We start from the raw sequence: 15,231 nt of genomic DNA on the forward strand, positions 1-15,231 counted from the left end.
TCTATGAACCATATAAACTCCCAGGATTTGAACCCCAGAGGGACACAAATATCCCCTACGAATTTTTCAGTAGTTTTAAGAAGAATCAGAAATATCACATAATCGGTGATAATTGATTTTGATATAAGACTACCCATCAGCATTCAAAATTCTTATCATAAGCCTAAAGCCTTTATAAAAAAAGCGGTTAATTAGGATTTCATAGACATGGTTTAAATTTAAACCGTCCAAGCACTGTATGAAAACATTCTGAAGGAAGGATGCTCCAGATCTAAACACCTTTGTTTAGGTATCTACACGTGAAGTGGGTGTCAAAGCTTCCACTAAAGACAATAGCATTATAAAGAGTAATTCAACTCAAGTAATTATAAAGAATAATCAACAAATATAAGGGGATATTTTCACAGAATCACAAATCTCCCCTCTTTGAGTTTAAAACCATTACCCCTAGTCCTATGACTCCCCTCCCTGATAAAGGATGAGGGGTAATAAGGAGTCAAAGAATGAAACAAGATACAAAAGTAGAATTAAATGAACTTTTTTTTTTTTAACTGAATTATTTTGTTTTGTAATGGTTTCCCTCCACAGCGCAAGAGACAGAAAAGACCTTGGTTACTCCAAGGGTACAGCTCTACAAGTGAACTCAAGCATGGCTGGGACTGTTCCCAGACACACTAATGTCACTCTAGGCAATTGCTGGAACAGTCTGCGGCGTGAATCCAGCCTCTTCCAACTAGTTCCTTCCCCAAGCAGCTCCTGGGCACAGCTCAGCAGCCAGAAGAGTCCAGAGCCTGTGCCCAGCAGGGAATTTGTATGCGATCCCCTTGTTTTGGAGGCTAAGATGAATAGACAGGGGCTGTTCCATGCTCCTTGGCTCAGGAACGTTCCTGAGCACATTTGATTTACCAACATCAACAGGGCCAAGCACCTTCTCTTGGGCTGTTAGATAAGAATAAGGGAACTAACTTTGAAGGGCTTCTAACAGCTATTTTCACAGATAAGTTTCACTGGAAATGAAGGTTAGCAAGTTGTTTGCGAGTTCCTATGGCTATGTCTAACGTAGAAAACTGTGCATCCTTGGTTTTCCTCTGCTTTGGCCCAGCTTGAATGTCTGAGCACTACTGAACGAGCCAAAGAAATACAAAACAGAACAACCCTTCCAAATTTTAAGTAATGCATCTAATAAAGTATGTAACTCCATTGACTGCTTTTTATCTTCTTACATTCAAATCAGTTACACTCTTTTTCATTAAATATATATGCACACACATAACTTTTTTTCCTTTTTTTTTCTTTTTTTTTTTAAATCAAGACCCTTTTAGAATATGAACCATTTCAGAATCATAGTTTCCCAGGATGCATAAGGATATGAGATATGGTAGAACCTGATTCAATACCACAGCATCATAAGGAACCATCCAAACCCAACTGCTTATTCTTTGAGGTAGTGACAATCTGATGTTTCTTCACCTGCTTAGAATCATAGAATCATTCAGGTTGGAAGAGACCCTTGGGATCATCAAGTCCAATCATCAACCCTACTCTACAAAGTTCTCCCCTACACCATATCCCCCAACACCACATCTAAACGACTCTTAAACAAATTCAGGGACGGATTCAACCACCTCCCTGGGCAGCCTATTCCAGTGTCTGACCACTCTTTCTGTGAAAAATTCTTTCCTAATGTCCAGTCTAAACCTACCCTGTTGCAGCTTGAAGCCATTCCCTCTTGCTCTATCGCTAATTACGTGTGAGAAGAGACCAGCACCAACCTCTCTACAATGTCCTTTCAAGTAGTTGTAGAGAGTGATGAGGTCTCCCCTTCAGGCTCCAGCTCCCTCAGTCGCTCATCATAAGATTTATTCTCCAGGCCCTTCACCAGCTTCATTGCCCTCCTCTGCACCCGCTCCAGCACCTCAATATCTCTCTTGTATTGAGGTGCCCAAAACTGGACACAATACTCAAGGTGTGGCCTCACCAGTGCTGAGTACAGAGGGACAATCACCTCCCTGAGATGCCTTCATAAGATCACCTTCACGAGATGCAACATGCTAATGTAACTGGTTAAGATTATTCTTCATAATGTATAGGTTGATTAAATAGTTCTCCAAAGCTTAAAAATTGTGTCCAGTTCCTATTGAGTTAATTGACAACGTGCCCTTTGAGCTGACAGGCAGCAGAAATAAGGGCTGAGAACAGTGTTTTGGAACTCAAAGAACTTGGTGAAAAGTGCAACTCAGTCTCAACACCAGTATGAAAAAGAAATTTAGAAATCCCCCTTCTTGCTCTGCCAGCTTTGGATCTTAGCATGTATGTGAAATACACAGTGCTTCCCTAATTCAAAATGCATTTGCTTCAAAGAGGAAATAAATGTCAACATAAGAAATTGTGGGGTATAAAGTGAAGCACTGGATAAGGCACGGTAAAACACAAAGGAACTGACAATCAGCTAAATGTCTGGAAGCATCCAAAAGAAACAGCTGATTTGGATCATAATAATGCCTAGAAACAACACTTCTTATGTTCTCAAATGCTAACAGATTTAATTTTAATGTCCGCTTCGACAGCTGTCTTTTAACATCTTGTTAAATCCCAGTAATGATTCAAAGATGTTAAAACCTAACTGAAGTGCCCTCCCTTCCACCCCCATCTTCAGAGCAGAACTGTTAAAATAATTTCTGCTTTACCAAAAAAACCCTCACACACCACAGGCCAGTTAGAAGCTCTGCTATATCATCTTTAATGAAGCACAGCGTCTGAAGAGAAATAGAGTTTGTGTTTAAGAAGTGAAAAAAGAGTTTGTGTTACATTCACTATCCCATTACAGATCAAGTCTACATTTGTTTGCTACAAATACACAGTGAAATCTCTTAGTAAATAAAATTAGGTAAGGGAAAGAATTCTCTCTGGTATTTTCTTACCAAAAAAAAAAAAATTTCGTACACTTACTCTATCTCCACTTTAGTCACACGCGCAGAAAGAACGCCAGTGTTGCTGGCACATTCCAACTATGTTTAAAAGTCTGTTTATCTTCTCATTTGCTGCTTTTGTTCTGCAGTAGAACAAATGTCAAGAGGTTTGTGATTCCAAACCACCCTGTTCCTGGTTTTCACTGAGAAATTATAAAGCCTTCTGTATTCCTTTACCTCTTTCAAGAGTCCATAGCGTCACAAATACCGAAGCAGAGACAAAACAGAAGAGGAACACTTCTGGGAGTGACCTTTAATGTTAGGTTCCAACATAGGAGATAAAAATCAAGCCATGCAAGCATTTATCACTTCAGACAGGAGTCAAAGGCATCCCAGTTGCAGATGAGCAGAGCCCAGCTGGAACTCAGGAGTGCCCTCCAGCACTGCTGGCAAACGCAGCCGGAGCTCCCTTGGTCAACACCAAGAACAGCATAAAACTGAAGTCCATGGAATTCACTGGGATCAAAGACAGACCTTTTCTTTTCTTTTAAAAAACAAACAAACAAACAAACAACAAACCATTAAACAGTATGTAAGAAATGCCCACTCAGTGCAGTCTTGGTATGACAGCCTGATGTTCTGGTCAGGTAGTGGCACACTTTGTCCATATCACAGAATGATACGGGGTTGGAAGGGCCCTCTGGAGATCATCTAGTCCAACCCCCCTGCCAGAGCAGGTCCACCCACAGCAGGTTGCACAGGAACGTGTCCAGGTGGGCTTTGAATGTCTCCAGAGAAGGAGACTCCATCACTTCCCTGGGCAGCCTGTAAATCCATCATGAAGCCAGTATGTCCACCATGAAGTGTCACTGACAGAGGCAGCCACCAGTTACAGTGAAGACTGAGTCTCAAACACAGAGTTTTACTACTTTTTTTTTTTTGTTTTTTAGTTCAGAAAGAATGGCAGTATAGGATACGTTGATTCAAGAAAAAAGTCAGCTTGAGCAAATGCTTACACACTGTTTCTTTCCCTGTCGTTTTGAAAGGAAACCCTGACCTTCAAGAATTCCTTCTGCCAAACTATTTTATACTGAGATAAAAATGAATAATTACCCAGAACCATAAAAAAAAACCCTACAAATGGCTATTTGGAAAGTGTTCAGACAACATCCAAAGCTGTACATTGTTGCTGCTTATCTTTCACACATATGAGCAAAGCTGATGTAACTGAAAAAATCACAAAGTTGTACCTAGTATATGTTACAGTTTAATTGGCATCAAGAATACGTTTAGCACAGAGATAAGTGGTTTTTGACAATGTTTGTTTAAATACATGAGTGTGCCAGTCTTAAAAGTAACATTTACAATAAATCAATCTCTTTCCACTGAGAAGACTGGGAAATGCAGCCTCCACAGAGGTAGGAGCTACAGCAAACATAGAAATCCTGTGAAACACAGAAATTCCATGAAATCTACTTCGAGCCCCAACTGCCAAATCTGAACCATCTTCAAACATCTTCTTTTCTCATAGGGAACGTGACTTCCAGTTGCATAATTAGTGTTTTAAAGGAAGTTGGTTCTTTTCAGGATTTTGCTATGTTAGAAAAAAACAGACTGGACCAATGTCACATTGTTCTTCCATCCCTGCAAAACTTCCCAGACACGAAGGCAGTTCAGTTGTTGAGCGATATACGCCAAAGAGGAACTGAAAACGAATTCATACTCATCAAGAATGCTTTCCCAGTTCCTTCAAGAAATCTGCCATTTCTTGTATTCCTGTTCCACACAAATGTCACAAAACCACTAATACGGCGTGAAACTGTTTGGAAGCAGGACACACAAAACATCTTCTGTGAATCATCCTAAAAGGATAGTGAGCTAAGATGAACTGAGCAGGGCGTAAAGCTAGAAAAGGGTCAGTTTAACACATCATGAAGTTATTTAGTGAATTTTAACTTCATGTCACAGAAGGAGGTCGGACTAGATGACCTTTGGAGGTCCCTTCCAGCCTGGGCAATTCTATGATTCTATGATTCTATGAATCACAGAATGATATGGGGTTGGAAGGAACCTCTGGAGACCTTCTAGTCCAACCCCCTGCCAAAGCAGGTCCACCCAGAGCAGGATGAACAGGAACGTGTTCAGGTGGGTTTTGAATGTCTCCAGAGATGGTGACTCCACCACCTCTCTGGGCAGCCAAAGCAGGTCCACCCAGAGCAGGATGAACAGGAACGTGTCGAGGTGGGGTTTGAATGTCTCCAGAAAAGGAGACTCCACCACCTCTCTGGGCAGCCTCTTCCAGGGCTCTGCCATCCTCACAGGAAAGAAGTTCCTCCTCATGTTTAGGTGGAACTTCTTATGTTGAAGTTTGTGCCCGTTTCCTCTTATCCTGTCCCTGGGCATCACTGAAAAAAGACTGTTCTTATCCTCCTGACACCCACCCTTTAAGTATTTATAGGTGTTGATCAGATCCCCCCTTAGCCTTCTCCAGATTAAAAAGATCCAATTCCCTCAGCCTTTCCTCATGAGAGACAAATGTTCCAGCATCCCCCAATACCAATTGTATGTCCTCCCAACAAATACCAATTTCCTGTAAACATTAACAATATAACATATTGAGGATTATGTTTCACACACATAGTATTTGGATTTTACTACTTGGTTTATTAATATTTCAGTGCACATCTGAGCTCCCTTTATAATGAAAGAGCAAATTAAGTTTTTACACATACCTGTGAGACACAAATATGCAGCTAAATATCGTTTTTCAAGGCCATCTTTATAGGTCTGAATCGCACCATAGACTGGAGGTAGAATGAAAATCAGGTTACTCACTGTGTTCCCTGTAGGACAGAAATGAAAAGCAGAGATTTAGAATTGGGTACTGTGCACTTAAAATAAAGCTGCATTCACTTATTAAAAAAAGGTTCGGCAGTTTTTATCCAGAAAGCTACACATTTTTGGAAATTGTCTTCTGCTTTCAGACATAAAACAAAGTTAAACTTTGGTACAACAGAGTTATTGACTTGAAGGCTGAGGATATTTTAACTCTTTTGTCCTTTTCCACATGTTTGGATAGTAGTAAAATACTGATCTAACTAAAAAGTTTGGCTTAGACAGTGCTTACTTTCTTGGCAGGAGGCAGAAAAATAAAGTTACCTTGATCGTACAGCTCACAAATTAAACCCCAATTCCTTAAGGAGATATAAGCCCCAAATAGTACAAGCCTGGTATTTTAAAAGAGCTGTTTGTTTGTTTTCTCTTTTCTTAAAGCTATTCTTGGAGCTCTCTCCTCCACGCTCCCTTCAGATACTTTAAGGTCACCGAGTGAGTCGTTCCCAAACGAAACCAGTTCAGTCTTTACTATTAGTGTGGTGGTCACTGCACACACATGGAGAAAGCCAGATGGGATCTGAGATACAGCATCACAATCTAAGACCAAAGTCTGTAAGAGGGTACAACAAGGAACAGCAAAAAGTGAGAAGCCACTACTCATCAGCAGGACAGGCAACTGTCAAAGCTGATAAAGAGGTGACTCTACCCTGCTCTTGTGAGACTCCACCTGGAGCACTGTGTCCAGCTTTGGAGTTCTCAGCACAGGAAGGACATGGACCTGTCGGAGTGGGGCCAGAGGAGGCCACGAAGATGATCAGAGAGCTGGAACCCCTCTTCTATGAAGATAGGCTGAGAGAGTTGGGGTTGTTCAGCCTGGAGAAGAGAAGGCTCCAGGGGAGACCTTAGAGCAGCCTTCCAGGACCTGAAGGGCCTCCAGGAAAGATGGGGAGGGACTCTTGATCAGGGAGCGGAGCGATAGGACGAGAGGTAACGGTTTTAAACTGAAAGAGGAGACATTTAAATGAGATGTTAGAAAGAAATTTTTCATGCTGAGGGTGGTGAGAGCCTGGCCCAGGTTGCCCAGAGAAGCTGTGGCTGCCCCATCCCTGGAGGGGTTCAAGGCCAGGTTGGAGGGGGCTTGGAGCAACCTGGTCTGGTGGGAGGTGTCCCTGTCCATGGCAGGGGGGTTGGACCTTCATGATCTTTAAGATCCCTTCCAACCCAAACCATTCTAAATTCAGCAAGACACCACCACTCTCTGTCCCTCCTGCTGAAGCTGAGATGCAACACATAGAAATGAGACGTGTTGCAGGGATCAGAGAAAGCAAGAACCAGCCAAGAGCCCAGCTCCCATACCAGGGGGCACGGCCGCTCTTCCATCTCTGGGGAAGATGAGGGAACCTTTATTTTTGTTTTCTTTAAAACTACTCCCTCAATCTGATTTCGATGCAGTTGTTTGTTGTTTGTTTTTTCCAAACTGTCCTGGCTTATGCAAAAGTACAATGAAATATTGAGAAGTTTAAGTGAAGCATACGGAAATGATACATTTCTCACCAGAAGGGATGCAGATTCAGCTTTTTAGCCTAACCACAAATCAAAAGTTTGAGAATAAAGCTTATGTAATGGGAATAAAATGACATGCAATTTGGGGAAAAGAGCAAATCCATTAAAAAAGGCAGAATGTTGCTTACATAAATTAAAATGCACACTTTCACACGCCAACAGTTAAATATATGTAAAACTGTAACTCTAAATTCCAAATATCTCAATGAAACGTACAATGTATGAGGCTTTGGAGAGGCCAAAAAAATCCCTATTTCTGGCTTTTTTATTCAGCAGAAAAATCTCAGAAGAGTTTAACTTTCCAAAACAAAGAACAAGAGCGAGCAGGCCATGTCTGAGTCACTCCCCTAATCCAAGCACCTATTTTTCAAGGGGTCCTACTTCCCAAGATCCATCCCAAAGAAAAGTGAAAACTTCCAAACTACAATCATACAACCCCAAAGTATTGCAGCACCTCCAAGAATAATAATCAGTACTTTTCATGTTTACAGAAAATTCAAACCTAAATGGAAAAAAGGCTGTTTCAGAACACATGAAGCAGAAATGTATCTAATTAACAAGGTAGCTCTTTTAAATTCTCACAAAGTAGATTAAAATCTTAGTTTGAGGCAGTCTTCTCGACTAGATAAAAATCCATCTGATTTTTATCAGATCTTCTTAAATCACTTCCTTATTGATTTAACATCATCTCCCACACAACCATGAATTTCACCAAGTTATAACATGCAAAACAGAGATTTGCCAGAGATCTTACTCTTCCAGTCAGCTCTGGAGTAAGTTCCTCCATGTAGAAGAAACCCAGCTGAAATCAAAACAGCTCTGCAAAGACGTACAAGTTTATACCAAAATAAAAGGCCTTTTTCATGCTTAAATTCTTTGGGGATTCTTTAACCTTTTACCACATTCCCCGCAATGTTGCAATGGGCAGTGATTCACTTTCAGTGGAGAGCAGATTTGGAAGAAATCCACTAAAATTCAGTATTGTGTTGTACACATTGACCATTACCACATCCTCCCACACATCCTGCAGAGACGTCATCCAGCCTCCGAAGGTAGAGGAAAGGCTACACGGTCCAGACAGCCAACCTTCTGCCTTCTAAAGTGGGTCTCAACTGTGCCCATTTTCAAGAGAAATTATTAGACATTATATAAATATCACGGTTCAAGGTCACTTCGTTATGAAACTGCCAAAAACCTGGCAAAAATTCAAATGTGAAAATGCCGAACAAAAGAAATACCATGATGTGTATCCGCAACTGGGAAGGCACAGGACTTTAGAGTTGCAGGAGGAAAACAAACTTCAAGATGGATGTAAAAAGGCAAAGAGATTCTTCTGTAGGAAAGCGAAGGTTTCAACACTTCCTGCAAAGCTATAATTATGTTACATTATTGAAAAATTTATGAGCATCTAATCTAGGACCATCTTGCCCAGGGAGGAAATACCGTAGACCTAATCTAGCTGTAAATTCCTGCCACTCCTTCTCTGCACTTTTTGGCCCATATTATTCAGAACATTTATAGCCCAGATTAGAGGCAAGCCTATTTGTAAAACATACTTATTGAAAGCTGTGCAATTTTTTTTTTTTTTTTTAAAAAAGGGAAACGGGGGTGGGGGAACAATGAAGTCCTCTGGCACGCTGCTAGCAAAACGACTTCTTTCAAGAATAAGAACTACAAGGTCTCTTTCAAACCCCAGGGCCCTAGGAGTGGGCATTTCGTAAAAGTCTAGCTAGTCTTTACAGGATTATCCTCACACAGAATAGCTTATAAATTCATTAAAAGGGATTTTTACTAATTCCATCCAAAAACGGCAGTGGGACACGCAGAGAGATTAGCAAACAATACCAAGAAAGAAGAAAAAGGTGACACAGCTACAGACTCGTAACTCAGAAGTTAATTAACAAACAAGGAAGTGAAACAAGTTTTGAAGGAAACAGATATGGAAGTTGAAAATGGGAAAAAGGTTTAACTGCCAAGAAACCTAATCTTTTTCACCCAGTTCTCTTTAAAAAAAAAAAAAAAAAAAAAAAAAGGAAAAAACATAATGCAGAACCTACTTGGGAGAACCAGAGATCGGAGAATATGCAACTAAGGAATAAGGTAGAAGGTTTGCAAAATAATTAAAGAAGAGATTATTCGTTATGTCTGTAAGAAATATAATATATGAGAAATTAAAAGCATGCACATGGATGGACCTGGCCTCAACTGTTTACAGCATTCTTATATTTCAGTACTGGATTCCTTGAATACTGGTCCAGGGAGTGATCTAATTTTAATTTGGTGACCAAAGACTGCATCTCAGCATTTTATCTCCAGCACATCTATCACCAGAAAGGAGGACTAGATTATCAGAGGAAGAAATGAATAAACTTGCAGACTGAAACGACAGGAATGGGATTAAATATGATGGCGAAGAACGTGCTTTTCAACGTTATTATGAATCGTTATTCCAATCGTAGTATTAATCTATTTGAAGAGGCAGAAAAGTGAATTAAGATCGCATGGTGATTGACCACAAGCCATCTCTGGAAGGCTGGCACCAAACCCTCAAGATTTATTTCCAGTAGAGGCAGGGAAAATAGTACTGTCCTCATGCAAGCTAACGGTAGGATACAGTGTTCTCGATAATACCGTCGAAAGAATAAATAGATATAAACTAACCCCAAATAAATGCAGGCTAGAAGCTAGAGGTAAGCTTCCCACTGAAGAGGAGATATCTACAAGTGCTTCCCCACAGATACAGGCAGCATGATGAATCCTCCTGCTTTCAGGGTGAAGCTCAGTAAGCTCCAAAGCCAGCTTTTTAGTGCTGTGATGTGGTGGCCTGTCACAGCAGTAAACTAGACTGTCCACAAAGATTAGACACGGTCCCAGGCAAAGTCCTAAATTAATGGCTAATCATGGCAAACGCAGGCTGCGTGACTGACCTTACAAATTTTCATAGAAGCCTTTCAAGGCAGTTTTAATGCAAACCATTGTTTCCAAATAGTGTTTTATTCATTGAGAGGATGCCATATGGTACCAGAACAGAATCAAATTTATGCAAAACATCATTTCAACAGGCCTCTGTCTCTGGGAAGTACAGCTGTACGAGTGTTAAACCACATCTGCACCCTGTTCTACAAATAGAGCAGCAAAACCTGACAAGTCTTTTTTTACGCACGGTATCATAAATGCACAAAGATCTGCACAAAGACTGAGCACCTCAAAGACAAAAAAATATAAACTTAAAGAGGAAATAGCATTTAAGGCAAACACAGGCACAATATATTGCTTACTGTTATGCACAGCTTGGTACAGTTAGAGAGTTCACAAATTTGAAAGCCCTTACTTTCAAAGTTTCTAATTCCCCAAATATGTAGTTAATTCTACATTATAAAGTCATTTCTACAATAAATTTGGACGATGAGTCAAAAGGATAAACCAAGGAAAGTTGTAAATAAGTCAAGTTGTAACAGAACACGGCCATAAAGAAATACTACACAGGATGTAAAACCATCAGGAAGACAACGCTGGGAGTTAGAACACAGGAGATATTTCCAGTGAAGAAGTAAAAGTGCTATTATAAAAACGAAGCAAAAATTATCACCTTCAGCTTTTGACAAGGTGACCAGTGTGAGTTACAGAGTGTTAAGAGATCCTTTCTCCTATGTTTGTACACAGAAAGACTGCAAGATTTACCACCTGCAAGGACCTATGGATATCATTCTGTGATCTTTTCAAATATTAAAATGCTCTGTCAAACAAATTAAGATTTTTCACTGCTGTGGTTTCAACAAGACTCAAAAACAATAAGTGTTACCCTCAGAGAGCAAAGAAGAAAGTTTTTGCAATTAAAAAAGTTGACTATACATAAAACCTCATTTAAAATCAAGATTAACAAACATGACATTCATTACAGGCTTTCAGCCTTCCCTTAAGGACAACCACACCTCGCTGCGAAACACAAGAAAGGAAAGTGGCTGCTTTATTCTAAAATAGATACCAAACTTGCAGTAAAGTCAAGGTGTCCCTCCAAGTACAACAAGCAGGCAAGCAAACAAGATTTTTGAGGCTGAAAACATCCATTTCATTGTCTGAGTAACGTGGTGCACAGTCAATTTTAGTGCAGTTCCTAGATCACGCAGCTTTTTTTTTTTTTCTTTTTTTCTTTTTTCCATCATTGCATGAAGAAAATAAAAATAATTACAGAAACCAAATGCTGTCAGATGGCATCATGACACATGCAGAACTTGAATCATCCTTCTAGCTGCTTTCAGATATGCGAAATTCTCTCTCACTGCTTTTGTTTCTGGAATAAACTCAAGCAGCTCTGGTAGAAAATGCAGCTCGTTTACCAAATTTAAAGAAATTGCAAAGCAACTCACGGATTCAGGAGTATTCGAGAGCGTAACTGTCTACCACGGGGATAAGTCTTTCTTCTAAAAAGAGGGTTTGGAATGATCTCTAGGGATACGAAACCAAAGATGAACACACACAGAGAGTAACAGCAAAAGCAAAGCATAAAAAGGGTACTCCTGGGGCCCAGCAGCACCAGATAAGGTGAAATAAAAGCCAAAGAGGTGTTTGGGAATTAGATTTGAACTGGAGGGGTAAGTAGCCAACAGCTTAAAGAGTGAGGAGGAATATAGAGTATTTCCTTACAAGGATAAGAAATTCATTCAAATCGAATACGGGAGCCCTTGCTAAGATACAAGAAATTCATAGCTCACCTATCACAGCATTTTAAGTGTCAACAGAGGAATTAATCTGAAAATCCAACAAGTTTCCATACAGTATATGCTGTATATTATCAGTCAATAATAACTAAGCCAGAGCCCAGAGGAGATTTGTACCACTGACGTTTCAAAATATTGGTATTTCATGATTGTTCAGAAGACCCAAATACACAGAATCAGCTTTTTTTGGCCACTAACTTCAATCTTGCGGTGTTTTCACTCACAGCTTATCACCAGGAGGGCAATATAGCAATTAGATTTTCACTTCCACCAGCCTTTTTTAATATCTTCCACTTCAAAGTCTACAATAACTGCACTTCAGAGCGTCAGGAAATGAAAACTCCTGTCTCCATTTGATATTTCAGAAGGACCTCAGGGGGAGGAAACCAAGTCATCCCGATGGGAATTTTGCCAATAGATAATTACTAAACTCACTACTTGCAAAGGTGCACGAAGGATCAATATAAACTTCCTGTTACTCAGAGAAACACAACACAGTGTTACTGCAGGCTGGAGCACAGGACAAACGATGACTTAAAGGAAAAAGAAAAAAAAATAAAAATGGGGGTGGAGGTTGTTTAGAGTGTTTATTTTGAAATGAAAAGATCCATTTCTTACCTCCTGTAATTTTCCTTTCCAAATACTAAGCAAGACTTGATTTCGTTTACCTGGAGATTAACTGAAGTTGCAAATTCAGCGATTCAGCTGCAACTTGGATTAGCCACCACGTTTCTAATAACAAAATGGGGAAAACACTCAAGAAAACAAATAGCGCGGCAATTACTGAACTGTATAAGCTATGTCTGAAAGCTTCCTGAAGTACTATAAAAATTGGTACAGATAAATAACAATTTAAACTAATGGGTTGTTAGAGGGACTGTTAGATCTCCCTAGGTATTTCAAATGAAATCAGAAATCTGAAGAGCGAGTTAATATAGACCATAGGAATCATAAAATTAAAAGGTAGATAAAACACCACAGAAAAATGTGATAAAATAAGTACATTACAAAGGGATGCTGCATTAATCTAGCTCTGGATAGATGTTGGCATACTATTATGAGAAAAACTGTAAAGGACAAATAAGAGGGGGGTCTCAGATAGAGCAATCAGGAGAACTATAAAGGAAAAGAACGATCTTAAAGAAGAAAAAGGACAGCTACCTAAATCTTGGTCAGGCAGCAGCTACAAGAAAGGAATCAGATTTACAGATTTACATAGGGAAAGGACTGAAAAAAGTATTATTTGTATTACTAAAGAAGAACATCCTGATCAGCACGAACAGGAAAGGGGAAGTTTAGGTAGAACATCTAGAAATCAAGTTTATTCAGCAGCAGCGAGTCCTAAAAGAAGCCAGGAATCCTGGAACAGTTTCAAACAAGACTGGACAACACGCTGGGGTGGGTGAAGAGAGGAAGCAGGAACGCAGCCTCCTCCTCCTCCTCCTCACTGCTAGCACCAACAGAGACACATACCACTGGTGTGAGCACACTGCCTCCCAGTCGCACGCCACTCACCAGTGCTGCTTCCAGTAAGGCAAAATACTGGGAAACAGCCAAAAAAAACCCCAAGGCAGCTTTGCTGGTGCAGAGCTGGTGGCCACTGGGAGGTTTGAGTGTTTAAAGGCAGCAGGCAGAGCTCCTAAGCTGCTTCTAACCTTGCTTGGACCTCCAATTCTCCAGGGTATGTAAATATCTGATATCCTTCTGAACAAAAATTGCACAGGTAAACCACTTCAGTGATTTACAGGATTGGGGAGGGGTAATGAGGTAATTTTAGGAGGGAAAAAAAAAAAAAAAAAAGATTAATTATTAACAGCACAATTTTATTTTTATTCCCAGTACTCATTTATGAGCGGTTCCAACGTGCTGTGTCAAGTGATACGTTCTGATTTACGGCCTTACACGCTTTATATTCCAGTTGCAGAATTCATTCCCCTGGCATTCCTCATACCAGCTCACCTAATATTTTTCGTAGATGTTTTCACTCTGATTACAGTATTTCGCGTTACATTTGTGTTCCTCCAAACAATCAAAAGGTAATTAGAAGGAAAAGCTCTCGACGCTCCCGACTAACAAAGCACACACAAGAAAGCTCAGTTCAAACCTGTAAAGCGTGGGTGGATTTTCTAATGCACAAGCCTCCCCTCGGTATGCAGGGCTTACAAAAGCACTTATTATTAAACTGCTTCTGAATTGCCTTAGGTTACAATTAAGCCATCCTTTTCTCTACCCTCACCTCTCTACAAAGTGCTTTGCTACGGGTGGAGTAAAGACACTAGAAAATCAGAACCTAACAGGAGACTGTACGAATGCTGACCTGGCTTCTTATTATGCTAAAAATAAATAAGTGAAAGCTAATGCTACACAAATCCAAATTGTAAAGCTCCACATGTTTCTTCATAGGAAACTGACAGCCTTGCAGTCCCAAAAATCCAACATTTGCGTTCACAAAGGAGATTTCAACGCACATGGTGAAACACTCATTGCTGGGTTAAGAAGTTTTTGCTCTTCCCCCTCAAATCTAAACCATATTGGTTACCTATTTAATCCCCATTACTGCAGTGTCTGAGCAAACCCAGTCTTCTGCACGCTTATCCTCAGGATCCCTGCAAGAAGAGGGTGCCCGAGTCACAAAGAAACCTGCATAAAACCAAAGCCAGGACTTCCAAACACCACAGTGTTCTTCTAGCCACCAGCCCATCCTTACCTGCCACAATAAAAATTAATTAGTTGACCACAACACCTCTCATAAATAAAGCTTCAAAGCAGAAAGTACATCAGAGTAAGAACAGGGTGCTTTCCAGGAAGAACATTTTTGTTACCAATTCTTATCATGTTTAGCATAAATGGAGTCCTGCTCTTCCTCTTGGAATCCTTAAAGAATATCATAAATGATGAAAAAGCGTCTAAAGACCCAGAACTTGGACTGATGGGGTTTTTTTTTGAGGAAGGATGACTGATTTTTTTTTTTTGGAGCAATCTGTCTTGAAACCTTTCATGAGTGAAGTCCAAGGTCTGCACAAGGTGCTGTGCCTCAAAAAAGGGTTAATAGGGCAGATTACAAAATGTGGACGACCAACCGTGACGTTTAACAGATAATTAAATAAGGGAAATGCTCTGAGACGACAGGCCAGAATAAAGATAACTACCACAGCTATACCAAAAAGCCATGATCCTCATTTTTGAAGCCAATTATCCTACTGTGG

General features: G+C 40.2%; 1 protein-coding gene across 1 annotated transcript in view; it reads right to left on the bottom strand.

The window, feature by feature from the left end:
• Positions 1-15,231, bottom strand: part of ACER3 (alkaline ceramidase 3) — a 69,842-nt gene that overhangs the window by 41,579 nt on the left and 13,032 nt on the right. The window contains exon 2 of the mRNA XM_014947107.1: positions 5,642-5,752. Within this exon, the coding sequence (XP_014802593.1) occupies positions 5,642-5,752 (111 nt within the window). The remainder of the gene's footprint in view (positions 1-5,641; positions 5,753-15,231) is intronic.

Source organism: Calidris pugnax, unplaced genomic scaffold, assembly GCF_001431845.1.
Source record: "Calidris pugnax isolate Ruff unplaced genomic scaffold, ASM143184v1 scaffold121, whole genome shotgun sequence".
Classification (NCBI taxonomy): Eukaryota; Metazoa; Chordata; class Aves; order Charadriiformes; family Scolopacidae; genus Calidris; species Calidris pugnax.